At 43.8% G+C, this 27,542-nt stretch overlaps 1 protein-coding gene across 2 annotated transcripts; it reads left to right on the forward strand.

Annotated features, from left to right (window-relative positions):
- The first annotated feature begins 471 nt into the window (after window positions 1–471).
- On the forward strand, window positions 472–26,948 carry ETNPPL (ethanolamine-phosphate phospho-lyase). Of its 2 annotated transcripts, XM_019797184.2 has the most exons (15): window positions 472–757; window positions 3,397–3,560; window positions 4,257–4,367; window positions 11,217–11,335; window positions 11,594–11,753; window positions 13,576–13,650; window positions 17,043–17,133; window positions 18,055–18,171; window positions 20,034–20,116; window positions 20,717–20,942; window positions 21,856–22,010; window positions 22,664–22,753; window positions 23,174–23,304; window positions 24,508–24,575; window positions 25,703–26,948. In XM_019797184.2, the coding sequence occupies exons 4-15, from the start codon at window positions 11,281–11,283 to the stop codon at window positions 25,829–25,831; spliced, it is 1,380 nt and encodes a 459-aa protein (XP_019652743.1). In that variant the 5' UTR covers window positions 472–757; window positions 3,397–3,560; window positions 4,257–4,367; window positions 11,217–11,280; the 3' UTR covers window positions 25,832–26,948. The 2 variants fall into 2 exon arrangements, with proteins under 2 accessions (XP_019652743.1, XP_011220238.2); XM_011221936.3 differs by lacking the exons at window positions 472–757; window positions 3,397–3,560; window positions 4,257–4,367 and adding an exon at window positions 7,801–8,020.
- The last annotated feature ends 594 nt before the right edge of the window (window positions 26,949–27,542 follow it).

The following is a 27,542-nucleotide window of genomic DNA, read 5'->3' on the forward strand; positions in this document are numbered from 1 at the left end:
CCTATCATTACACATCTAGAAACCCTCTCAAGGGGTTTCTGCTTCCCCAGAGGAGGCACAACCCTGGCTTTGGCAGTGGCAATCACAGCCTGCTCCCAAACCGACCGCAGGTCTGTATCATCAGGAAAACTGTGGGCTGGGGAGTGACGTCAGGGCTACAGAAATCTCGTGTCACAGAAACCTCAGGATACTTCGCTTTTTACAAGTTTATAATACAAAACCTATAACATCAAACTTGACACTGCTTTATCTCCATTGCTAAAATTAAACATACATCTTATATAACTTTGGCTGTGACTGACCTGCCCCCGTCTGCCTCCGTCTCAGAGGCAAGTCAGGAAGAAAGGAATCTTGTTGGCCAAGCACTTGGCAGCCACGTGGCTCCCAGGCCTGCCAGTTCCCAGGGAGGCTGAGTCCTGGCAGCCCGCCTGGAAGCCTCGGTGCTCCTGGGTCCCACGCCTATTCTTGCAGGGTCACCCGAATTGTGACTCGAGAGACTTACTGACGTTTCTGGACTTCTTTCACATAAAAGCAAGCTAACACCTCAGCCGAATGCTGCCCCAGTGATGGCCTCCTCGATTTTCCCTCGGTGTGACCGTGACCCTCCAACACAGACCTTCTCCAGGAAACGCAGCTGCTGCTATCAGGCTCAGCAAAGCCGCCAGGAGCCACGTTAACCCTCGCTCCGCAGCCTAGACTGGCAGTGTGAGGAAGCAAATAAACCCAGGACTGCCAAGCAAGGAGTTCCGAGAAGAAGGTCGGTAACTACGGGGCACCACGTAGCGCTCCAGGCAGCTGGGCAGAGCGACAGGGCCGTGATCTTGCCCTCACTCTACCCCAGGGCAGCCCTGTGGCCTGGAGTCTATCCTAGGGCCCGAGTCTCCATTCCCTTCTCTGAAGAGGGAGGAAATAATTTGTAGCTGTAACTGCCGTTTCCCCGGGAAGCAAATATGATCTTTACTTTGGAAGTATTCACTGAGTTCCTACTATGTGCCAGGCCCTGGACTAAACAAGGGGTACGGTGGGAAAAGGTCAGACCCAGGCCCCGGCCCAGGGAGCTTTAATTTCAGCGAGAAAAAATAGACCCTCAACATGAATGATACAGCTCATTTATTAGCTGGTTACTGTTGTGACAAGGCCTCCTGAGGACAGTACGGATCCTGGGGCAATGCCAAACAAAGATAGGCTGGCTGGAGATGACTTCCTCAGGGGTAGGTGGGGGTGGGGCAGTGGCTGACCCGGAGCAAGCTGAGGCCTGGGGGAAGGGGCAGAAGGGAGTAGCCTGGGCCTCAAGACAGTTTCCCACCCGAGGGCCCGGATGAGGTAGCTCTGAGGAGAGCCAGGGCCCCGGGCTTGAGTGAGCAAGGAAGAGAGAGCAAGAGGCGGGGCTGGAGGACACAGGGCTCGCAGGCGTTGCTAGGGATCTTGGATTGTATTCCTAAAACCAGCAGGAAATTATTTCGAAGTATTTGTAGGAGAGTGGGAAGACCCAGCTTCCATGGTCAACGAGGCTGCTTTGAGGATGGGCCCGGAGGGGGACCCAAGCAGAAGCCCGCCCCAGGCATTGCGAGGCTGGAGGTATAATTCCAACAGGAGACAGTGACGTGTTAGACCAGGAATAACAGACGTCTGCTGAGATGGCCCTGGGCTTTACCCCACCTGCTATTACAATGTTTCTCAAACTTGCCTGAGGGTCGCAACCTATGCAGCTGGTTAAAAATACAGGTTCCCAGGCTCCCACCCTGGAGACCTCATTTCAGTGGTTCTTGGCAGGGTGCCTGGGACGCTGTCCTTTAAACAAGGTTCCTTGGTGATTCTTACTAAGCAAGTGTGTCCAGCGCTACCCTGCTGAATACCCTGAGAAATATACCGTCCTTCCCCATGGAAAAGAAATGGTCCTTCCAGAAATGGTGCTTTTTGTGACCCCAACCAGTGGAGGACCCAGGTGTAAACTCTTAGTTCCCGTGATACTTTCCCTGATTAGAATTAAATCAAGCACGAGGTGACACACGGTGACACACGGTGACACAGCCAGAGTGACGCTTTCATGTGACAGCAGGCTCATCCCGCTCCCCTGCCAGCAGTTCCTAATGATTTTCCGCTCTCCTTAGGAATACAATCCACGCTCCTGAGCCAGGCCAGCCAGCCCTGAGTCCTCCAGCCCCGCTGCCTCTTGCTCCCTCCCTCATTTGCTATATTTTCAACGTTCAGATTACCTATAATGGTGGTTTCTTAAAAATGTGTTTCTTGAAATAGGAGTTTTTTGAGCACCGACAGATACACAGCTGCCAAGAGAGGCAAGAAGTGGGCACTCTGACTGCAAAAGCTTTCAGGGGCAGCTGGAACGGAGAGCAATGGAATGGAACATTGGTTTCATTCTACATTCTGGAAGCGTCCTGCAGAGCAATGCACCTCCCTAGCCCAGAAGTGGTTGAACTTGGGACTTTGTTACTTGCCCCTAACCACTGCCAGCTCCTTGGAGGAAAATATCAAGACTTCACATGGATTGTGTCCTTAGAAAACTCTTTTCGGTCCTGGCATGGTTGCATATTATCCAGTTGAAGTAAGAAGGAACCCGTTTGCAGTCTATCCAGTTATCCTATCAATTCGCTCAAGACAAATTTGTATTCGTTTATGGGGAAGCACACAGGAAAATGTGACTTGACGGGGCAGTTAGAATCTGGAACTTATATACCATCTTTTCTTTTTTTAAAGATTTTATTTTTTTTTTAAAGAGAGAGAGGGAGAGCATGAGCAGGGGCGGGGACAGAGGAGAGGGAGAGATGCGGGGCTCGGTCCCAGGACTCTGAGACCATGACCTGAGCTGAAGGCAGATGCTTAACAGACTGAGCCACCCAGGTGCCCATACCATCTTTTTTTTTTTTAGTAAGATTTATTTATTTATTTGAGAGAGAGAGAGAGAGAGGGTGGAGGGGCAGAAGGAGAGGGAAAAGAGTCTTAAACAGACTCTGCACTGAGCATGGAGCCCGGTCCCACGACCCTGAGGTCACAACCTGAGTCGAAACCGAGAGTCGGTCACTTAACCAACTGCACCACCCAGGGCCCCAGACCTTATAGGCCATCCTCATGGGAGAAAGGGAAGGGGACAAAGAGTACTTATGGGAGAACAAATGACATTTAGGAAAGCTAAATGGGCCCCTAGGAGAATAGATGGCATATAACAGACTGTGTCTGTTCGGGTGGTCTCGTATGCAGGTGGTAAGACTGCTTCCCTGCTTGTGAAGAGGAAGCCGTGACTTGTGACACTTGAGTTCTTGCGGGCTGGTGGGGGCGGGGTGAGACTCTGCCATTGGACAGATCAAGGGCGTTCCGGGGAAAAAACCCTTCCTGCCTCTATTGTTTCTCAAATGCCCACAGCTCAAAATAATTTTTCAGCCACAGTGGCATATTCTGGACCCTTCATCGCTAGAAACAAGCTCACTAGGAAGCAACTGCGGCCGTATTCTACAGCCCCGCCTGCGTCTAGAGCGTCACGAAGTCGCAAGTCCCACCCCGGCCTCTTGCGCGCTCGCGTGGTTTCCGGGTCGACTGCAGCACCAGTAAGTGGACGATGAACCGCGGGTACTCAAAATATCCCCTCACTCCATTGCCACACGCACCCTTCAGGAGACTCCCCTTGCCACACTCAAGCACAAGTCTGGAAGACTCCTGTGGACCTCGTTGGGGGACCTCAGGATGGGAGGAGAGGACTAGGTCTGTATGAGCCTGACGTGCTGTAGGTACACAGTAGGCACACACACACACACACACACACACACACACACACACACATCGTGAGTGGTCAAATGGCTCCGTTAAAGTGGCGTTGAAGTCCCAGGGGTGAAGGGCCTGTCAGGTTCTTCCTGATGTGAACTAGGGGCTGTGTGCACAATTCTACACACATGCGGACACCCGTGTGGACGCTCAGGGGAAGTTAATATGTGTGACCTGCACGCTCATGCAAGGTCTGTCGGGGCAAAGGAGGCCCTCTGTGGATATCATGTGTCATGTCAGAAAAGCATCACACCCAGCATTTGTCCCAGATGATGTGTTATTTCAGGAAAGACAAATCTCCATGAAGGGCAGGGTAGGTCAGGGCAGGCCGGGGTAACAGGAAAGAGCGAGGACTAGTCAAATGCCCACATTCCATCTTGAGTATTGTATAATAAGCTGGAGAGCCTCTGTCGTTGGGGACATGGGGTTCACTCACCTTTGCATGTTTCTCACTGACGAGAAAATTAAAACCTGCCATTTAGACTCTTCTCATCGGACTACTGAGTGGACTTCTGATCGTCCCAAGCTCATGGATGCTGTGTCTTCTCATTTCAGTCATGCAGAGTATGGTGTGTTTGGCCAAGCCTAGATGGGTGAGTAAATCTGTGGGCTTCAGGTCAGAACTCACTCAATAGGGTGATCCAATCAATAGGATCTTGACCAAAACTGAGCAAAGGTCTTCTTCTGAGAGGAAAGGCACTCCAGCACCCGCTCTTACCAAATAGTCATACGACAGAGAAGTACATGAGAAAATATACCCAAAATACCTTAGAATTTGTTTTTTGACAACACATTGTAGAGGGCGAGCTGTTGACTTTTGTCCATCTTTATTCTGGTGCTGTTATAGGTCCGCTCTTTATTTAGAGACCGTCCTTGGCACTTCGTTAACATGTGTTCCACATCGCGAAATAACTAAAACAATGGGGAAATCATTCTTTTTTGCAACAGTAACTTGCTTTTCCAAAAAAATAATGAATCTGAGCATCTCTCTCCTAAAGAAATGGTTAAAATGCAAGTTGGCCATCAATCAGCAAATAGAGGGAACAGTTTCCGGGGCTATATGGCTGGTAAGAACTCTCATCTTCAAAACTAAGTATTTATTTATTTATCTTAATGAAGGAGAGAGAGTGTACATGAGTAGGAGGAAGGGCAGAGGGTGAGAATCTCAAGCAGACGCCCACTGAGTGCAATGCCCCATGCAGGTCTCAAGACCCGTGAGATCAGGACGTGAGCTGAAGTCATGAGTCAGACGTTTAACTGACTGAGCCACTCAGGCTCCCCAGGCATATTACTTTTGTGTATTTATCATCATCATACTTACTTCATAAAATTGTGTGAAGACCAAATAAGATACTATACATAAATGGGTAATCATATAATTTATCTTCCAAATTGAGTTACTTTCCTGTTTCAGGAAGTCTTTCCTGTTTCAGTCAGTCAGTCAGTCAGCAAACATTCATCAGTCTACCATAGGCCAAGTGCTGTGATAGTGCTGAAGTATACTGATGAACAAGGCAGAAAAGACCAAAGAGGGGACTCAGAGAGAGAAACAGGGCAGAGATTCGTGTTTTTAATTAACTGAAAATTATCTGAGGCAGAGTAGTCAAGAATGACCTCTCTGATGCAGTCTTTGAAGTCATTAAGGACAAGAAATACCATGGAGGGGGCAAAAATGAGCCTTTTAAGTCCTTAAAAATCACCCGCGGCTGGTGGCCATATGCTGACAGTGCACATCGAAGTATGAGCCGCCAAGGGTGTGTCCATTCAGTCTGGTTCACTGTCAGCTCCGATAACAGAAACATTCAGTGGCATACAGTGAGCATTTGATGTATTTTGAATGAGCCCATGAATGCGTGGTTTGCGGGGCCCTATCGGAGGCAGTCATTTTGGGGGTGGAAGTCAAAGCTTCCATTTTGGACTCATCAGTCTGAGGTATCTGTGAAGCATCTAAGTAAAGAAGTCGAGAAAGGAAGTAGATATGAGAGTCTGGGACGGAGAAGATCTGGGTGGAGATGTAAATTTGGCACCTTGATGGGTCTTCAATCCAAAGGAATCATGGTGGATTACCTTGGGAAAAAGCACACAGAAAAGAAAGGGCCCAACACCTTACCCTCAGATATACCAACATTTCAATGTTAAGTGACAGAAGAGGAAAATCAGGGAAGTGTGGTGGTGCCGAGAAATCAAAGGAGTAAATGCTTCAAGGAGAAAGGAGTGGTCAGCTACTGAGAGGGCAAGTATTAACAACAACAAAAAAAGGTAGGTGCATCGAGATCTTAACAATGATCCTGCCACACATTCCACAATCATGACCTCTGTTAAGTCCTCCTTATAATGCTTTGAGTCAAAGAGAGATTTTTTTTTTTTTAGTACAAAGAAATTTGGCCTCCAAAAGCCCAACTGGTTCAGGGAAGAACCAGATCTAGGCCCTAACACTCTTTTTCTTTTTCTTTTAAGATTTTATTTATTCATTTGTCAGAGAGAGAGAGAACACAAGCAGAGCGGAGGAGCGGCAGGCAGAGAGAGAGGGAGAAAGGGCTCCCCGATGAGCAGGGAACCTGATGTGGGACTTGATCCCAGGACTCTGGAATCATGACCTGAGCCAAGGTCAAAGGCAAATGATTAACCAACTGAGCCACCCAGGCGTCCCAAGGCCCTAAGCCTCTTGGTCCAGCATTATTTACAGAACATATTTTAAAGCACCGGGAACGATAAGAAACCATGGAGGTTTATAGACAAAGTGTGGCTATCTGTGACTTCACCAAGTTTAGGTGTTTTGAGAATACATGTACATTTGGCAGTATCTTTCAGGTATGGAACTAGACCAAGATTACATGATCGGGATTTCTTGCAAGTCTCCGAAGTGCCTTCTGCCCTTCATTTATAATACCTAAAATTCTTACCACACTGTTCCTCATAGGACTCGGTTTCTCAACTCATCTTAGGCAATGCAGGAATACTGCTTCCGCAGTGCATTAATGTCAATTAATAACTTCATTCAGGAGAAAGATAGTTTGCAAACACTTTCCAAGTGTGGTGTTCATAGGTAAATTAAGCTTTCTTTGCTGCCTTTCAAAACACAGAAAGAATGAAATGAAATTGTTTAAACTCTAAGGCTAAGTAGTTGCATGACCTTGAATAAGACTACCTTTCCTGTGCCTCGCTGTTCTTATCCACAGAACAGAGGAATTCAGTCAGAGGATGTCTAGTTCTTAAAATAACATGACTTAATGTTATAGTTAATTAGGGTTAACTCCGTGCAGATATTGAACTTCCAATTTCATCAGTGTGTGAAGATCATCCCAAAGGAAGTCAAGAAACCTAGGAATGAATTCCAAGGGCACCACCAGGTAGACAAGTAATCATGGGGCCGGGAATAACCTCACTCTCCCTATACATTAACGGCATGATAAATCTGATCCTCTCTCAGGGTTGTTTCAAGGACTGAACCAGGTAAGGTATATGTTTTATAGTCTGTATAGTGGTACAGAAATTAGAGGTGTAATTACCGTTAAAGTGGATCTTTGGAATACTGTATACATAATCACTCCCGACAAGTACCAGGCAGAGTCCCCTGTTATTTATCCTTAGGGCATGTGACTTGTAACTTCTGTTGAGTTACAGGTTGTGGTATTGAAATACGCTCAGTGTGAGAAAGGAGACAACTGTAGAGGCTGGGTTAACTCCAGGGAGCGCCTATCTTTGAACGTTTACAAGAACTTAATGGGACACATCAAAAAGAAGCGAGAAAGAAAGGGGGAAGGAAGGAATTCGCGGGCAGAAGAGAAAGCAAGGCGAAGGCAAGGCCATGCGAGGGAAATAAAAGGCGAGTCCGAAGCAGTAGCGAGTATTCGGAGGGGAAATGGGAAGGGCAAGGCAGGAACGGGAGCCAGTTAGACCAGGGGCAAGGGTGGTGGCGAATGAGTGGCTAGTCCAGCGACTCGCCAAAGCCGGCACCGGGCGGAGGAGGGGACGGGAGGGTGGGGCTTGGCGAAGGGCAAAGGCAGGGCAAGACTTAAAAAGGGGGATGACCCCAGCTAGTTGATGCCACCGGTGACTTCCGACGTCCAGGGCAAAGGGCCCCAGGAGGGATCAAGGCGGGAAAGGCCGGCCGCGGAGGCAGCCCGCGGGCTCGCGAGGGAGCGCACACGCGAGAGGGAGCCCGGGGAGCGACCGGCGGCCGCGCCACCATGTGCGAGCTGTACAGCAAGCAGGACACCCTGGCGCTGAGGAGGAAGCACATCGGGTGAGGGCTCCAGAGCCGCGAGGAAAGGCGCAGGGGGGGAATAACCAGCGCGGGGCGCGGGGAGCTGAAGCGGGGCGCCGCGGCTGTGCCCGGCGGGCTAGACGCCGCCGCCGCCCACCCGCGCCGCAGCTGCGCACGCGCGCCAACCGCCCGCCCGCCAGTGCCCCCGCGCCCTTAGCGCTCGCCGCCCCCCGCCCGCGGACGAGAGGGGGCTGCCTGCGGCTGGGAGAGTTGCCCCGCGAGGGTTAATAGTCCCAGGACGGGAGCTCCAGTCCAGGGATGGGCGCTGTCAGGGAGGATGGGCAGCTCTCCGCCAAATCCCAGCAACTCGAACGTTTCTCCAAACCGGGAACTCAAAACATATTTTTGACAATGTCTGTGAAAACTAATTCTGACAGCTTTTGTTTTAAGGTGAACTTTTTCTTCTTGCATGCTTGGTTAGATAAGGGGTTAATTAACGCAGGCAGTAAAAAAAAATATCCTTAAAACCACTTTCTTAAGGGTAAAATGCCGCTTACCCACCTTGGTCTCCCCAGCTGTGCCCTCATGACAATTAAAAAGTGCAGTGTTCTCTCCAGTCTACTTCTGTTTTGCTCGTGTTATAAACGACTCGGTAGAACACTGGTAAGCCTACAGGACTGAACGTTAAGTCTGACCCGGGCTCTGGTCCTAGTAGGGTGTCTCGTTACCTGTGTGACCTCTGTCAAATTACTTTAATTCCTCTTCTGTGGAAGTGGAAGTAACGTTCTGTTTCACAGGAGCAAGCAAGTGAGACTAATAAGCGCGATCTGGTTTTTAAAAAGGCACATGTAAGTATCAATGATGATTGTGGCCACTGTCAAATCAAAGGCCTGCAATAGTCACACGTAATTAACAAGCAGTGTCGCGGTGAACGTGAGAGAGGACTGGGGGACATAAGAAAGAAAAGAGGGGCGCCTGGGTGGCTCAGTCGTTAAGCGTCTGCCTTTAGTTCAGGGCGTGATCCCGGCGTTCTGGGATCGAGCCCCACATCAGGCTCTTCTGCTGGGGGCCTGCTTCTTCCTCTCCCACTCCCCCTGCTTGTGTTCCCTCTCTCGCTGGCTGTCTGTCTCTGTCAAATAAATAAATAAAAATCTTTTAAAAAAATAAAATAAAAAAATAAGAAAGAAAAGAGCTGGTATCCTCTTCCGAGAAATGCTGGGCAGCTGCTCATACTCATCTCTTGGTCTCAGCCAGGGAGGTTTCTAGATGGCCTTTTAGGAGACTGGTTGGAACTGTCTCATCCCCGCATAGGGAAAGCCAAAATGGTCTAATTCCTCCCTCATTACCCAGTCACCACCTTGTCCTTTCCTAATCACCACTTCTTTCTGTTACTTTTCAATCCTGCATTGATTCCAATGCAAACCCAATGACTTGTACCGTGAACTGAAGAAATTCTGTGAAAGGAGGAATGTAGCCATGGACAACCTGAAAGAATTCTACCTAAAGTCTGAGTGGCGATGTGGAAAAGTACCCTTAGCAAGGGAAGGTGAAGTCTGCAGTTAACAGCCCACATTCATGACAAAGGTTTTCTTTGGCTTTTAACTTAGAGGAATAAACTAACAGCTGGGATTGAACCAATTAGAAATTCTCATTAATTATTGTTTTCATTTTAACTGATGATGCTTAATCTGAGGCAATTTTAAATTAAGATTACCTATACACAATAATTCAAATACTTTCTAAACAGTTGCATATGAATTTAATATATAAGCATCTAGCTTCCCTCCAAAATACCTCCAATGCATGTGGCTTTGTGTGTGTGTGTGTGTGTGCATGCATGCAAAATCACCATAATAAGAATAATATATTCCAGGGACACTTGGGTGGCTCAGTGGGTTAAACGTCCGCCTTCAACTCAGGGCATGATCCCAGGGTAATGGGATCCAGTCCAGCAAGAGGCTCCTTGCTCAGCAGGGAGCCTGCTTCTTCCCCTGCCTGCTGCTCCCCCTGCTTGTGCTCTCTCTCTCTGACATATAAGTAAATAAAATCTTTAAATACTACTACTACTAATAATAATGATATATTCCATTTTAGTTTCTACATGTCCATAGGGCCAACATCAGAAAACTCTGTGATGTTTCTATGTTGCTAAAATTTATGTTCCAGACATTCATTCAAATAACCAAAAATATGGATGGCTTTTTATTATGCTCAAAATAATGGATGAAGAGGTTAGAACAATAATTGGATTTTATTATTAAGAATGGAAAATCCAGGGCGCCTGGGTGGCACAGCGGTTAAGCGTCTGCCTTCGGCTCAGGGCGGGATCCCGGCGTTATGGGATCGAGCCCCACATCAGGCTCCTCCGCTAGGAGCCTGCTTCTTCCTCTCCCACTCCCCATGCTTGTTCCCTCTCTTGCTGGCTGTCTCTATCTCTGTTGAATAAATAAATAAAATCTTTAAAAAAAAAAAAAAAGAATGGAAAATCCATCTGATACAGGAAAAATGTCACTCAAAAGACTTGGAAATGGTCTCCTATAAAATCTCTTTTTTAGTATTTATAACCAATTTCTTTGTATTTAGCTTTCAGTGCTATTCTTTTCTTAATCTATTAGATTAGAAGGGGAGAGAGAGAAAACAAGCCAGCAAGCACTATCTTGGGCTGCAGTATAGGACAGTCTACTTTCAAATTGTTGTTGTTTTTTTTCATTTACTGGCTGTGTAATTTTGAACAAGTTTCTTGATTTTTCTGTGCCCCAGTTTCCTCACCTATAAAAATGAGAATGGTAAAACCCCTATTTCATAAGATTATTGGGAGGATTAAATGAAATGATATTTGTAATATGTGTCAGTTCCTGACACATAGTAAACCTCAAAAAAAAGTTGTTTTTTTTTGTTTTCTGGTAGAACAAAACTTCCCAGAGGAAAATTAGTTATTGGTTTGTGTAATCAGAGTTGTCAGAGTTGATCCGTGTGCCTCTAAACGGCATTGTCAAATCATAGCAAATTTGACATAACAGGCACATGAAATGTGAACGGGGTTACCGATGGGGGGTTAAGGTAAAAGATTCCAGGCTAATATGAAATTTAAAAAAAAGAATAATGTATGCCACCTAGGTTGCGTTTTCCCTTTCCTTTATGTAACTGTAATTTTCCACAGATCTTGACCTTCATTGAGAAGGAAAAACACTGAGCAGTCCTTCCAGACCAAAGTGTTTCCTTTCATTATTTCTAGACCCTCATGCAAAGTTTTCTTTGCTGCGGATCCCATCAAAATAGTGCGAGCCCAGCGCCAGTACATGTTTGACGAGAGAGGCGAGCAGTACCTGGACTGCATCAACAACGTGGCCCACGGTAAGTGTCCTGTCCCTGCTGTGCTGCGAAGGGTGCGTTTGTGGAGGAGGGCAGACACAGCGCCACTAATATCTGCCCCAGGTGGTGCAGTGGCTGCTGTTCCTGGGCTGGACAGGCCCAGTAGTCCACGGCGCGGGAGACAGAGAAGACCACTTTTTTTTTTTCCCCTTTTCCCTTTTCCCTTGCTTCAGAATCCCCCTCACTTCAGGAATTTAGAATTCTAATTCCTTTTTTGGGTTTTTGTCTTCTGCATTTTAGTGGGACACTGTCACCCAGAAGTGGTCAAGGCTGCCCTGAAACAGATGGAACTGCTAAACACAAATTCTCGATTCCTCCACGACAGTATTGTGGAGTATGCCAGGCGCCTCGCGGCAACCCTGCCGGAGAAACTCTCTGTCTGCTATTTTACAAATTCTGGGTATGTTTCCAGGTTTCCCACCACCCCCCCATTCCCACCAATCTGGTTTTTCACTCTCTCACACATACCTTTCTTCTTGATTCCTGGTGGAGCCCAGACATCTAGGAAGGTTTCCCGAGATTCTCGACGTTTACTAAGTGATCACACGATGGGCCCCTGATGGTTCTGTTCCTCCGGCGTCACTTCATGAGCTTGGGGTCCATAGGATCCCCAACAGCGTGTTCTAGGGGTTTGACCGGGCCACTCATGATTAACACGTGCATGCCACTCAACTTCTTATTACCATGGCTTCCTCGGTCAAAGATGGGGAAAGCTTACGGGGCCTGCTGTAGCAGCCCTGAACATTAGGTGCCTGGGTGGAAACCATGGCAAAAATATCCAAGCCTGGGGTTCAAGCGAGAAAACCCAACCCGTCAAATGGCCCTCACCTCCTCAGGAAGTGGAGTAAGTAGCTAAAGAATCAATGGGCCTACATGGTTTCTTCAAGGCATGAATGAGGGGTTTTAGCGAAGAAAGAATTCTACTAAACAAGCTGTAACTTTCGTAAGACCTTTGATTGACTTGTTTCTTAGGCACTTGAACATTTCCTCAACACAAATAGAAAAAAGGAAGAAGTAAATTCAAAAGAATAGATATGTTCCAACTTTTAAATTCTGTAAATTCAAGTTATATATCCATTCTGTGGAATATGATGCAGACATTAAAAATATGTTTTTGGAAATACACGTCTAATGATGTGAAAAGCTTGCAATGCAACATTGTATTGGGAGGAAAGCTGTGCATACAGTCTATACTCATTTTAAAAATTATGTATATATATAAATGTAATAAAACTATTAGAAATTCTGTAAATGTTCGATGATATGATTCTGTGATTCACTTTCATCTTTGCAATGAGATTTTAAAACCAAATTTATAAGCAGAAGATCATCCCTTTTTCTTTGTAAAGAATTAAGGTATTTTAGGATCTAACATATTGTTATAAAGCATTTTTGCCTTCAATAAATTAAATACCATGATATTTGACTTTCATTTCTAAAGAATCCTATACTGTCAAAGTGGGGTTGCCCCAAAGAACAGTCACCAGAGACCAGACGGGATAGAGCCTGGGCTGGTACAAAGGGTAATCTTGAAGTTAAATAGACTTCAGGCAGAATGCTGGCTCTACCTCTTATTAGCTGTGAGAACTCAATCTGCCTCCTGAACCTCTCTGAGGCTCTTTCTTCATCCATAAGAAGGAGATGGCAGCACTTGCCTTGAAAAGGACTTCCAAGAATAAATGCAAGCAAAACTCGCAGCATGCTGTCTGGCAGATAGTCAACATCCCACAAATGATTATTTTCTTCTTCTGTGTCTGAGTCCTATATATGGACTATCTAAGCCACATAGAAAAATTATGATCTTTATTTTATCGAGAAGGGCCGATCAAATATTGGGTCAGTACAACATAGTGTAGTGGTCGAGTTGATGGGCTCTCACACTCCCATTCCTCCCTTTGAGATCAGGCTTAATGCGGGCTTCCTAACACCCTCAAAGTTAGTCACCTACTCATGGGGCTGAATTGGGAAGAAGTTTGAAATGAGCAGGGTAGCCTTTGAATTGGTTTTGTTCCGTGTGTCTCATTCTTTATCGAAGACACTGTATTAGAAGGATGAAGTGAGATTGCTGGGTGGACCAGACTAAAAGGGAAAGAGAGGACTTCCACTTCTTCCCTCCATATATTTCTGAAAAACCAGGATCTTACAACTTTTGTAATTAACATTTTCAAATATTTTAAAAAGAGCTTATGGCACCTTGCCCCCTCTCTGTGTTCTCTTAATAGATCTGAAGCCAATGACTTAGCCTTACGTTTGGCTCGGCAGTTCAGAGGCCACCAAGATGTGATCACCCTTGACCAGTAAGTTTGGGACGCAAGACTTCTAAGCCAGAAGCTCCTTCAAGAGACAACACTGTATTGATCCTGTCCATACTAATACTACAAGCACACGGGGAGGAGGGCGGGTATACGGCACAATGACGATCTTATTAGGTAGTGAGGTATCAAGGCCACCTGAGGCTCGGAGGATACTTAATTCCGTCTAAGTTCCTGCAAACAGGGGAAGCTCTCTTGGACCGTCTTATCGTGGCCTCATGGGCTTTGCATGAGTCATTGACTGTTTATTGAGCCACTATAATGAGTAACCCAATATTTTCCAAAACAAAAATGTAATTGATTTCTTCAAACTCTATACGTTCACATCGGTGTTGTGGTTATCCACTGTAATCAATTTAAAAGTTAACAATTTAGAGAAAATTTTGAAGAAAATAAGAAACCAAGTAAAAGATAGTACTTTCTCATTAGTTTGCAACCGTTACCAGCCATTGTTTAATCTCATCTCCTTAACATGAATTTAGTACATTTTAAACAAGAAAGCTGACAACCCCCATTTTTATTACGATTTTTTCTTTTAACTTTTTTTCTACCTCTCCACCACACTAATGTTAGTCACAGAGGGTTAAATTGAACACATACTCACTTCTTGCCCTTACATAGGCTTCTCTTGTTTTCTGTTTCAGGTCATCTATTCATTTTCTATTTCTGCTATAACAAATTACCACAAATGCAGTGGCTTAAGAACAAGAATTTATTTCCCCACCGTTCTGTAGGTCAGAAATCCAAAATGGGTCTTCACTGGGCCAAAATCAAGGTGTCAACAGGACTGTGCTCCTTCTGGAGGCTTCTTCTGTTCCCTTGCCTTGCCCGGCTTGGAGAGGCTGCATCCATTCCTTGCTCGGGGTTTCCCCTCTTCATCTTCAGAGCGGCCATTGCGCCACCCTTACCTCGCCTTCTCTGCCTCTGACCTCCATTCCTCTGCCTCCTCCTTTCACTTGTAAAGACTTGTGATCCCATTGGACCCTCCAGGATTATCTCTCCATCTCAAGATTCTTACTTCAATCACATCTGCAAGGGCCCCTTTGCCATGTGACCTATTCCTAGGTCCCCAGGACTAGAATGCGGCCATGTTAGGAGGTGGCGTGTTCTGCCTACCACAGCTGACTCTTTGGTTCTTTTTTATTCCCATTCTCCCCCGCCTATGGACGACTGTTCTAATGCGTCAAATGTCTACCTTTTATTTTTGTATTCTTATTAATGTATATTATTTTATGTGAATCTGTTTTAATTTTACAAAAATTGCTATAAATCTCTCTCCGTTGCGAACCTTTTCCCCTCAACACTATTTCAAGATTATATTGCTGGACGTACATCTACTCTCCTGATACAGTGCTGTCTCTTAGAAATATAATGTGAGCCACATAAGGCATTTAAAATTTTCTGAATGCCAACATATTCAAAATATCATTTCAACAGTTAATCAATGTAAAATATATTGAGATTTTTCCTTTTTTAAAATTAAATCTTTAAAATCTAATGTGCATCTTATACTTACTGCACATCTCAATTCAGACTAACTGCATTTCAAGCACTCAGTAGCCACATGTGGCCAGTGGCTGCCATAGGGGACAACGCAGCTCAAACTATTGAACTCCTCCCACCCCACGGATGGACACTGTCACTGTCCTTTCCTCCTTGCTACCACAAGTGACTCTGCAATGAGCATCCTTGTATATGTGAACTTCTGGACATTTTTAAGAAGTTCTTAGGGATAAACACCCAGAAACAGGATTGCTAGGCTATAGGGGTCCTATAAACACTGTTAATTTGACTAAATATTGCCAGATCAGTCTCCAGAATGATTGCAACACTACACAGTGCATGAAATTTCCCATTTTCCTCTATCCTCGCTGAAAACTTATAGTATCCTGCCTCCTCATTTTTTCTTTTGTTAAAAATAACAGTCCAATAACTATAAAATGGTATCAATGTTATTTTAATTTGCAGTTTTCTAATAATGAATTTGAGTATCTTGTCATATACTTACATGCATTTGTGATTTCTCTTCTGAAAATTACCTGTTCGTATTCTTTGCCCATTTTCCTATTGGGATTTCCGTCTGTTTCTTGTTGGTTTGTGTTTGCTTATATAGTCTAGATCAAAAGATCTCAACCTTGACCGTATCTTAAAATTGGGGGGGAGGGGATTTATTTAAATGCCAATGCCCAGGCCCCACCCCAGACCAATTAAAGAAAATCAGTGGTGGATCCCAGGAAACAGTATATATTTTTAAGTTTCCCAAGTGATTCTACTATGCAGGCAGTTGAGAACCACCATTGTGATCATTAATCTCTTTTAGTTTGCAACATTTCAAATATCTTTTCCCTCTATCATCTGTCTTTTAGCTTTGCCCATGGTATCCTTCAACCGAAATCTTTAATTTTCATCAAATCAAATAGGTAAAAATTTTGTCGTATGGTTTATGTGTTCTAAGTTTTGTTAATATATCTCCCCCTACACCCACCACACCCCCCAGATCACAAAGATGTTTTCTTCATTTTCTTCTACTGCCTCATATGAAGTCCACCTGGTGTCCACTGTATTACATTTATGTGTGGTGGTGTCTCTGTGCTGGCCTTCTGTCCAGTTTTCTCTTTGTTCTCATTCTGATACATACTTACTGATACACAGGTATCATTCTGATATTTACTGTGGTTCTGTAGCATCTTTAATCTTGCTAAGGGAAGTCCTCTCTCTTTGTTTTATCTATTCTTGGACTTTTAAAAATTTCCTTTCCAGATCTCCCACTTATGCCTCTGGGCAAGAAACAGGAAAGGAAATATCATAGCCACCAGTATTTTAAGCAAGAGAAAGGAATCTCATAGCCACTTGGTCATCTCTCAATCTTAGCTCTTCCTGAAGAGACCTTCTGCTCTTAACCAACTTGTGTTTGCCCAGCATATGCAATCCGATATCCCATAGAAACCATTCCAGACAGAAGCACAGCCCATTCCGTGATATAAAGTTGTTTTTAAAATCCACTAGAATGTAACTGTCAAATACATTTAAAGAATACATACTTAGTAAGTTTTCCACGATGCTATAGAAAATAATTTTTGCATTTAGACAATCTAATTTAGCACATCTAATATCATCCTAAGAAATCAAGGGTTTTTTTTCCTCCTTAAAAAAAATTGTCTATGAGGATCCATACTTGGTTTCCTATGTGTTTTATTATATGAATAAGGAGAACTGGACAAATTAAATGGCCAGTCTTGCCATGAAGAATTAGATCCTGTGTAGTTAAATCTGGCACCAAAGTTGAGATTCTCCTAGATAATGCATACTACTGTTTTTCTTATACTCCAAAAACTTCTTCTGTGAGTGATTTTGGTTACTGTTCTTTTTCTTTTCAGTGCTTATCATGGTCACCTATCATCTTTAATTGAGATCAGTCCATATAAATTCCGAAAGGGCAAAGATGTCAAGAAAGCATTTGTGCACGTGGTAAGTAACTTAGAGTCCAAGAATCAGAAAGCTGGCACTGGGAGAATGCCTAATGATACTCCAGTCCAATCCTTTCATCAAAATGAAACTATGAAAAAGAAACTAAGATCTAGAGCAGTTATGTGACTTACTAAAGTCAAAAAGCCGGTTAATGACAGGATGTGGTTTAAAATCCATTGATGAGTATTGCAATTAGCAAATTAGCATGGTGGTAGTGAAGGCTATTATTCACAGCTATCATTTTATTTTTCTCACCTTTTGGTCTTCAATTACTTTTCCCGTCTACTGATACCAGCCTGAAATTTGGAGTTGAATCTAGTGTGTATGAATGTCCCAAAATTAAACTGCTCTACGCTTAAGTATTATATAGAGTAATGACGTCAGATAAATAGTAAAGAAAATAAAGAAACCAATCAAGTTGTTGTTGAAACACTCAAACTCCTTTGGTTTAATTAAGGATCAGTAGACTCTCTTAAGAGAATCAATTCCTTCTTTCAAGATGGTGAGACCTGGCACCAGGGCTAAGGCATTCTAGTTTTTGGAATGATTAGAATTTGCTATATAGTTGGTAAGTGTTGGTTTATCTTCAGTGTAGAATAGTTAATACAATTTTCATCCATTGAAATTTTCAAATACGATAATCACACTTGTTGATTTGAATTTGCTCTTGATTCGAATAGGGATGCAGTCTTGACTTACAAAGGTCTCAGAGCAAATCCAGGCTCCTGGTCACAATGCAAAGACCTTAGTTTTCACAGAATTCAGAAATGTTAAGGGAAAAAACAAAAGAACCGAGAGTCACTTAAACCCACACGGTCACCTTTCCAATATGCTCTTGTGGGGAAATGTCTTTTTTTTTTCTTAAAGTTCATTTGTCCACAAGGTAAATCTTGAGAAACTCCACCTTTTGGTTGTCTCCAGGCACCAACTCCAGATACTTACCGAGGCAAATACAGGGAAGATCACGCAGACCCAGCCAGCGCTTACGCAGATGAAGTAAAGGAAATTATTGAAGAAGCTCATAACAGTGGAAGGAAGGTTTGTATTTACAGCTTTGGAAACAGCTTAACACCTTTTATAAAGTGGATGGAAATCACTGTGACACACTGGAGAGGTGGAAAAGGATTAGATCGCCATTCCCTTTCTGTTTTTCTCTGCTTACCTTTCACTCAGTTCATATTTCAAAAAGTGCATTATTTTGATCATGCCTCTAAGACTCTGTATTTTTATTTATTCTGGAAACACCATCACTATGCCTATTCCAGAACTGGTGGCCTAATTCTCACATTCCCAGTGGGATGCAGACTCTGGTCCAAAGGGGTAGGGGGAGAGGGAATTAGGAAAGGCGACAGCCCGTGGACAGACTCTTCCAAATGAAAGTAGCACGGGGGCAGGGGGCGCTGATAAATGAGGAAGGGGAGGGAAGAACCACAGTGGCCCTGGGACCTCTGAACCAGTGCGGGCTCCTGACGTGGCAGGGCCTGGGTTAGCTAAGGCAGAACTTAGTTAACTCAGTTTCTCCAGCCTGAGCCTGGGCTTCAAAGACAGAACCAGAATCCTCCAGAGTAAGAAAAAGAGTTTCCATTTTCTCAGTCTTCACCCTACTCTCTTCGGCCTAACATAAATTTTCAGCCCGTTTGGGGGTTACTTATGTGGAGTTTTAAAGAGATTTGAGACTTGCTTCGCCTTTAAACCGGCTTATAGCATCAACATGGCAATAATAAAAAATCTTAACTGAGAGAAAAATGAAGCCTTTGCTTTTTCCAATGCAAATACTTTTATCTGAGTGACTGGAGAATCATTTGCATTTCTTAACTGTTTTCTTCCCATCCCATTCATTTTTCGCGTCTTCAGATGTGATATCTGTGTAGCTAGCCCTGAACCTGTTATGGGGACCTTCATATGCTTTTATTCTTCAATGGTAACCCATACCTCCTTACACAAATGGTAATGAGTGCTTCCAGAAAAAAGTTTACATTCCCAAGATCACATGGTCTTTTTGCTGCTAAAAGGCTTTGGATAACTTTTTGAGAACATTAGCATTCAGTAGTTGTGACCCGATGCTGTCCCGTTAACAATTCTGAAAGCAATGAGCAAATATAAGACAGATGCTTCCGAGTATTAGATGTGCTTGCAAAGTCAGGGGATTTTAGAGAAGCAATCTCTTAAGTCCACTGGCTTCATTTGATAGCTAATAAATAAAATATTTAAAAGTGAAGAACTTAAGCCAAGGTAATACAGTTACTGAGCTATAGTCTGGACGAAAACCTCGGTTCTCTTGACTTCATATCTCATCTCATCTATGCTTTCTCTTCTTGATTCTTTTCTACTCCTCCTTTCTTCCCTCTAGAGAATTTCCTCTGCAATGGCTCTTGTGAATTGCCTCATTCCGTTAAGTCTGGTTCAGGGTAAGAACTAGAAATACAGCACAGTAACTGACGTGTGTGGCCACCAGTCACCCTCCCCTTTCCTGAGAGCAAATTCAGGCTCAGGCAGTCATCACCCAGCTGAGGAAACAGGCACCAGGGTAATGGGTTTAGAACCTGGGTGATTTTTTTTAGAACTTCATGTCAAAGACTGATCAAAACATCATTCTCATTCAGTTGATCCTAATGAAAACACTGCATTTGAATTAATAATGGGGAACTGGAGGTTGCCTTCTCCTCTGTTTCTCATGGTAGTTTCACTGGTACTCTAGAATTTCAGAAACGGGTGAATTTCAGATCAGTTGCTTTTCCAGCATGGACATCTCTTCTTTTCTTTGTTATCAAGTGTCTATTTGCCACTTGCCACAGGGCCATTCCCAACCATTTGAAAATAACCTGCTCTGTAAGAAGTCCTCTTTCCTAGGGGGTTCAAGGGGGACCTAATGGACTTTGACCCCATCTTTTCTTGTATAGATTGCTGCCTTTATTGCTGAATCCATGCAGAGTTGTGGCGGACAAATAATTCCTCCAGCAGGCTACTTCCAGAAAGTGGCAGAGTATGTACTTGACTTGGGCACTCTTGGGCAGACTGAAGGCTCTGTGACAGTTCTGCAAGGCCGTACTGCTTAAAATATTGAAGTGCTTCCAGACTAGCTGGCAAAAGCCACTTTGGCATGCCTGCCACACCAGGGCCCCCCAGAACCCTCCACCTTCCCAAGATCCAGCAAATAAAGGATTTACATGTGGCCCAGCAGAGAGGGGCCTCCGGGGCTCTGCTCCAGTCCCCAGCCTGGCATCCTCTCCAGCTGGAGCCCGTGCCTTAGCGATGAGGAAACATTTGAAGATTAACCCTGCGAAACACTACCTCTTGTTCACTTCTTTCTCTTCCCACTTAAAATGCCACAGTTGAGCTTACCGGAAGCAGCACAAACCTAAATAATGAGAATATGTCAACTCTGGAAGTTATGGGATTATAGTTCAAAGTCAGTGACATCACATAGATGTCACTGGGGATTTGAGCACGGAAATGTTTTTGACAATGATTCCAGACCTCAAGTTAACATTTTTTTTTAAGTCCTCCATAGTCTGTATCTTTGTGGGTGGGTTTGGGGACTCTCGGTGACCTGAAGACGTTAGACTTCCCTTTTGCTTTTCAGATACGTACACAGAGCGGGAGGCGTGTTTATAGCCGACGAAGTTCAGGTGGGCTTTGGCCGAGTTGGGAAACATTTCTGGAGCTTCCAAATGCATGGTGAAGACTTCGTTCCAGACATTGTCACAATGGGAAAACCCATGGGCAATGGCCACCCAATGGCATGCGTGGTAACAACCAAAGAAATCGCAGAAGCCTTCAGCAGTTCCGGGATGGAATATTTCAATACGGTACATGTTGGCCTCCTGGTTTATGCTAAGAGGGAAAAATACTGTGTGTTCTTACACTTCTTGCCAATGTAGTAAAGAATAAAGAATAAAGTTCAGTATTGCCAGCTAACCACCCCCAGGATCTTAGCCAAACTTTGATCTAACCATATTTCATCCTATCTGGCATAAATTCTCCTTGTATTTTTCCTTGTGTATCTTTCCCCTTTCTAAAATGATAAATTGTTCCAGTGATAAATGGTTGCCTTGCTAAACTCTAGAGGTTATGATGTTTCATCCACAGATGATAAGATCTTCTTTATTTTGTATCACATTTAAATTCCCCAAACATTTCTAAAGTGTTTAGATGATACAGTACTATAAATGTGATATGGCTGTCACAGGAGATACTAAATTTTCTATCTTTGGGAAATTTTATTTCCTTGGTTTTACCCCCAAAAGTCATGAACTTTAAGCTTGGAAAAATTATTATCATTTGTGCCATATATGTAATAGGACTTGTGACGACTAAAAGTAAGATTCAAATCTAAGGATATAAATTATTTGGAGAAAATGTCATTGCTTAGCTGTTTTCACACAATTGTTCAGGGACAGAAGCCCATATCCCCCTCACTGAAGCACACTCTGAAATCCTCAGTTCCCAATGCAGTATCTGGTTTTTGTTTGGATGAACTAATAAATTCCCTGATAGTCCTCCATACCAATTATGCAGCATGGAGAATGTAATTTGGAATGAACTTTTACTCAGTCATAAACAAATAGAATCACATTGTATTCTAAAACTAAAAAGTTTACAGCACAAGGGAAAAATTTATTGAAATTATATCTTCACCTGCTTACGTATGAGCCAAATTTCTCATAGATGAAGCAATACCACTAATTCAACCATTATGGTTTTTAAATCTTTTTTCTGCAGTATGGAGGAAATCCAGTATCTTCTGCTGTTGGTTTGGCTGTCCTGAATATAATTGAAAATGAAGACCTTCAAGGAAATGCCACTAGAGTAGGGGATTATCTTACTGAGTTACTCAATAAACAGAAGGCTAAACATACCTTGATAGGAGACATCAGGTATGTTTATCATGAACTTGTCATGTGGTCATTCATTTTTCCAACGAAAATAGTTTAAATTTTATCTTGTAAATTTAAATAAATTACATAAAACTAAATCTAGAAAACACTGAAAAACATAAAAGAACAAAACTCGTTCTTAATCCAGAACCCTGATATCACCACTGTTAACTTTTGGGTGTGTATCTTTCTCAACTTTCATACTTAAAAAATAAATAAGTAAAGCCAATATAATTTCAACCCCTAAAAGGTGAGAAGGAACTTAAAGTAACTCTAAATGATTTATTAAAAATTATTTAAAATGACATCCCGGAATGCTTGATATTTTTCGTAGATATAGGTAAGCATGAAACATTTATCATCATCAATGTCCTGAGAAACTAAATAGCATAAGAAGGTTGTTTTTAAGACTTTTTCTTTTACAATTAAGTAAAGAAAAAAACTGGATGACAAAACCAACTCGGTTCAAAAACTGGAAAGACCTGTGTCACCGGATTGATACCTTGGATTAGCTAGAATCAATAACAGTTACCCCTACAGGGAATCATACCCAGCTTCAAATTAAACTGAAGTTTGGGGACAGTGTTAATATTTGATGGCAATGCAGTGTCTGGTAGAGCACCTGTCAAGTTTTCTTTCTTTACCTTCCTCAGGGGCGTTGGCCTGTTTATCGGAATTGACTTGGTGAAGGACCGTCAGAAAAGGACCCCTGCCACAGAGGAAGCCCAGCACGTCATCTATAAGTAAGTGCACCCTCACGCCTGACTGGCGTCCGAGTTTGAAACACGCCCCTCCCCCGACTTGAAAGCTTCTTTTACTTCCTCCCACTTCTCCAGATAAGAAAAGCCGGCGATGCGTGCAGTTTATAAATGTGGGCTGCTTGCATGAGAATACTGAACTGCTCTCTGTTCACATCATTTTTTTTAAGATTTTATTTGTTTGAGAGAGAAAGAGCATGAGCAGGAGGAGAGGCAGAGGGAGAGGGAAAAGCAGCCTCCCCGCTGAGCAGGGAACCCAACGTGCCCTAGGACCCAGAGACCATGACCTGAGCCGAAGGCAGACACCTAACCGACTGAGTCACCCACGCGCCCCTGTTCACATCATTCTTAAAGAACCTTGGTTACCAGCTGTATGCACTCACACATATTTCCTGCACTATTTAGGATGAAAGAAAAGCGAGTCCTTCTCAGTGCCGACGGACCTCACAGAAATGTGCTTAAAATAAAACCACCCATGTGCTTCACGGAAGAAGATGCAAAGTTTATGGTGGACCAGCTTGATGAGATTCTAACAGGTCTGTTCACAGACATTCCAGATGTCTCCCTGTCCCGCACCCGGTCATATGTGACACTGAGTGTTGTTCTTCATGACAGAAGGGAAGGCGCTTGGAAATGAATGTGTAACTTTGTGGCACTAGAAAAAGATAGCTGAAAAGTAATAACTATGTAGACTCTGAGTTAACTCTCAATTTTCTGTTTGCACTCCCACAAGTCCGGATCTGGGTTTTTAAGGAACTGACACGACCTTATTTTTCCCTATTTTCACTTTTTAAAAAAACAGCATGTCTGCCTTGCCCACCACAGCTGCTGCAGTGTAGGGAGTTTTGGGGTTCTACCAGGGAAATTGGAGAAACATTATTAATAAATTTACAAGTTACAGGTTAACAATTCTTTGCTATATCCTGAATCGATTAAATCACATGTGTATTTCACTTATTACATTTACCTTTTGAGACTTTTTGTTTGTCATTCCGAACTATCCCTGTCATAGGAATTTATCTTTTGCTTCCCCATATTATATAATTATGTCCATTTGGTTTTTGTTATGAGCATAAATTGAGCTTGAAAAGTAAACTAGCGACATAAAACCATGTTGGGAAACACGATGCACTGTCAAATGTTAGAACACTTCGGTTTTGCTTTAGTTATATTTTTAACATTCAGCTTCTCTGCTCCCTTCTCAGACTTTTGGGGTTAGGGTAAGGCTGGTAAGCCAGGAATCGATACAGCATACAAAATAGATCACCAGTGTTGGAAAAATGGGGAGTCAACCTAAGTTATCTGTAATATGGTCACTGTCTTTGGACCGAGTGTACGCGCACACCCACACCTGGCAAGCATTCCTCACACATCTGTATTTCCTCTGGTCCTTCGAAGGGCCACGTGGAAGGAAGAGTATAGGATGGGGCAAGTCTTGTCACCATTGCTTCAAAGGCATCTCAGAGCTGGGGTGTTAATAGCGGTGGGCTGAAGAATTTCCTTTGAATAAAGTGAACGAGGCATACTTAACCCAGGTTCAGTGCCCCTTGTAAATGATAATAATGAAATGCGGCGATGAAAGTTTAAAAGCAGCAACTCTAATAGGGACACGTTTTAAGCACATTACATTTACTTCTCAATTCTTCATTAAAGGTATTTCTATAGATACCAAAAAGGTTTTTTTTCTTTTAAAGATTTTTATGTTCTCTGTCTTCTCCATTGTATCTTCCTTGACGTAGTTTTAGAAGAAGCCATTGGAGCCCAAAGTGAGAGTGTGATCTCTGAGAATGCTCCGTGCAGAGCAAAGGTAAGAAAGAGTCTGCTACTCTATTTTTAGGGGGGAAAGTTTAAAACTTTGGAAAACTGACTAAAAGGAATGCAAATTTTAAAAAGTTATACAATAACCTTTAGAATAAAATCCACCTTTGCTGGGGTTGGCTTATTGTTGCCATTTTGAGTGCACGATCACATTTTAAGGCAAGTGTCATACCATTTGAAAGAAAGCAAGCCAAAGAGCTATTCTTATAGGACCATTCCCATACTCCCCAAACCCCCCAGGCCTGCAAAGGGAATAGGCAAAATATAGAGAGAAATGATAACAAATGTCCCAAGCTCCTTCCTGTTTGTCTGAGGGCCACCTGACATGGGCTCGGATTCCCACACATCATTCTTTAGAATCAGCAGAAGCCCTGGCAGCGTGGCTCTGAAAGGCCAGGGTTTGGTCTCGGATGGCGGCCGGGGCCTGGGAACCCTCTGGCAACAAGTGGCCTAGTTTGTGCATTTGATGTGCTTCCAGCAGAGGGCCTTTCCATTCTCTCCCGGAGCTGCCCCGGGTGTGAGAAAGCGCTCCCCGGCTCAGGAAACAGGCGAACACTTGAGAGGCTTTGTTGCATAATTTGCTATTTGTTTATGACTTCGATGCATAAAGGAACACTCAGTACCTCAAGCCCGCCTGCACCTACCGAGCCGTCAGCAAAGCCCTTTTCCTGGTGCGAAAACATTAGGCTCTTTGAATGAGAGCAGATGATTTGCTAACAGGACTGCTCTGTCTCTTGGTGGGACACAAACCAATTCTAGAAAGCCATTCTTATCTGCAGTTTGAGACTCGCTTACCCAGTCCAGGACAGAACCATAGCTGAGAACTGAGCGAGCATTGACAAGGAGCTTTCAGGAGAAGGGAGTTCGTGGGAAATCGCACATTGGAGTTAGCACACATGTTCCTGAAGTTTTGGCTGGGCGTCCTGGATTTTATGTTGACATTGCATTTCGGATGTCTATGGAAGAAAGTAGCCAGGGTGAGGGAGGACTGCGTAGCACTGTAGAGTCGTGTCTCGCTGAGCGGGCCTGCTGGCCCGCTGAGTCAGCCCCACAGAGGCCGGGGGGCGGCGGGGTGGGGGGGACAGGCCCGCTGGAGTCTGTGCGCCTGTCTTGCAGATGCCGAACGAAGCACACTCAGAACGGCTCAGTGACGGCACCTCGGAGCCCAGGGAGAATCCCAGCCAAAAGAGAAACGGATTGTGCACAGATAAACATTCCCTGCTCAGTAAGAGGCTCAAGACATGAGAGATTAACACTGCAAAGCAGGATAAATGTCCAGGGTTATAGAGAATCACTGGAAGTGTCTCTTCTCTTAGCAGCTCCATCATACCCTCTAACGGTAGAATTTGCATTCCATTTCGATGTGTAAATAAAAAGGTAATGGAGTGAAAAGAATAAGCCAAGTGATAATCAAGCCATGTCAAGATGATTAGTTCAGCCTCTAGCCTGTTAATTCCTTACTTGAGATTTCTGAAAGTACTTTATTTATTCTACTAAATTTATGCTTCAAACTGAAAATGAAGTTGGCACTTTTACTCCGCATGTTTTAATGTTTGAAATGAGAGGGCAAAGCACAAGAGGTTCCTTGACTTTGGAGACTTAGTGCCTTAAAATATGAAGCAGTCATTCTTTATTGATTTAATTTATATGTATTTGGGGGGGCTATAATAAAAGATGTTGTAGACCAAAACATTTTTACCAGAAAAATGTACCCTTCTTTTGCTGAGAATATTAGGGCTGGTAAAATCAAAGCCATTTGGAAAAAAGCACATACAGCAAATGTTAAGAAGTAAGTGGATAACTCAGACCTCTGGCTGAGGACCAGGTCAGTCAAGATCGTGTGGAGTCATGGCGGGGGCCCAGTGGCAGCAGGGAGGACAAGAAATACACTCGGAAACACTCACACAGACGTAGCTGGAACAGCAGCGCCAGCCAAAGCACTCTGCTCAGTCAGGAGACCTCAGTTCTGTCTCCATCAGATTCTGTCACCTTGACAGGTCAGTTGCCTGTCAGGTAGGAAGGTACCTTTCAACCAGGCATCTTCCTTTCTCATCAGGTTTAGCAGTACCCAGCACACACCCGCACACACGAGAATGGGAGCACACACACATTTGTAAGCAGACATTGGCCAAGGGAAGTGAGGAAATCTGGAACCTCAAGGGTCTCTTTGAAACATGAGACATTCACTTGGAGGCCAATGTACTGAACTGGAAGAAATTTGAATGTTAGTATTCACTTCCCATTCTCTCTCTGTCGCCTTCCTATGATTTATTAAACTTTGTATTTGGGGTTTTGATCCATACGGGAGAAAGAATAATTTTGCCAAGGCTGTTTCATGACCACTGAGAGGGATGTTGAGAGGAAAATTAATTGTAAAATCTTCCTTTCTGAGTTTGTCATTGGTTAAAATGCTATTTAAAAAAGCAAGGTCTCATTACTAAATACTTTTTCCTCCTAAAAGGATCATTGATTCTGTGGGTTCTGGCTAGATAATACTGAGGTTGGTTCCCAGGAGCTGCTGAAAACGAGGGGGTGTAGAGATCTCCGTGGCTGGCTTCCAAGGAAGAGCTAATCAGATCTTTCGCAGCACAGATCAACACCCCCATGAGGCCCCTCGTGGGCATGCTCAGACAGTACTTGTCCGCTTTTCTTTCTGGAGCAGCTATCCATGTTCAAGAGAGAAAGGAGAAAACGGTCCATACCAGTGTTACAAGTTTTCCAAGTACAAAATAATGGAAAATTAAGACTTTATTATTTGATATACTCCACTCTTCTTCATTGCCTATAATTTAGGTTTCCATAATAAGGAGGAGAGATCTAGAAATAAGTAACACCTTCCAAACGCAACAGAGACTCTGTGTGTGTGAGGTTCCTGGTAACTGCCTCATTTCTGTGGCATCACAATTGAGGTTGTGTCAGTTCGGGTCCCGTGGGTCTTTATATCGAGTCCCAAGAC

This window comes from Ailuropoda melanoleuca, chromosome 11, assembly GCF_002007445.2.
Source record: "Ailuropoda melanoleuca isolate Jingjing chromosome 11, ASM200744v2, whole genome shotgun sequence".
Classification (NCBI taxonomy): domain Eukaryota; kingdom Metazoa; phylum Chordata; class Mammalia; order Carnivora; family Ursidae; genus Ailuropoda; species Ailuropoda melanoleuca.

Bases quoted from the DNA above. Each gene is read 5' to 3' on its own strand.
- ETNPPL (XM_011221936.3), top strand. From the start codon at position 7,965: ATGTGCGAGCTGTACAGCAAGCAGGACACCCTGGCGCTGAGGAGGAAG. The intron at 22,754-23,173 runs GTAAGTGCACCC...TGCACTATTTAG, and splicing joins GCCCAGCACGTCATCTATAA to GATGAAAGAAAAGCGAGTCC. The intron at 23,305-24,507 runs GTCTGTTCACAG...TCCTTGACGTAG, and splicing joins GCTTGATGAGATTCTAACAG to TTTTAGAAGAAGCCATTGGA.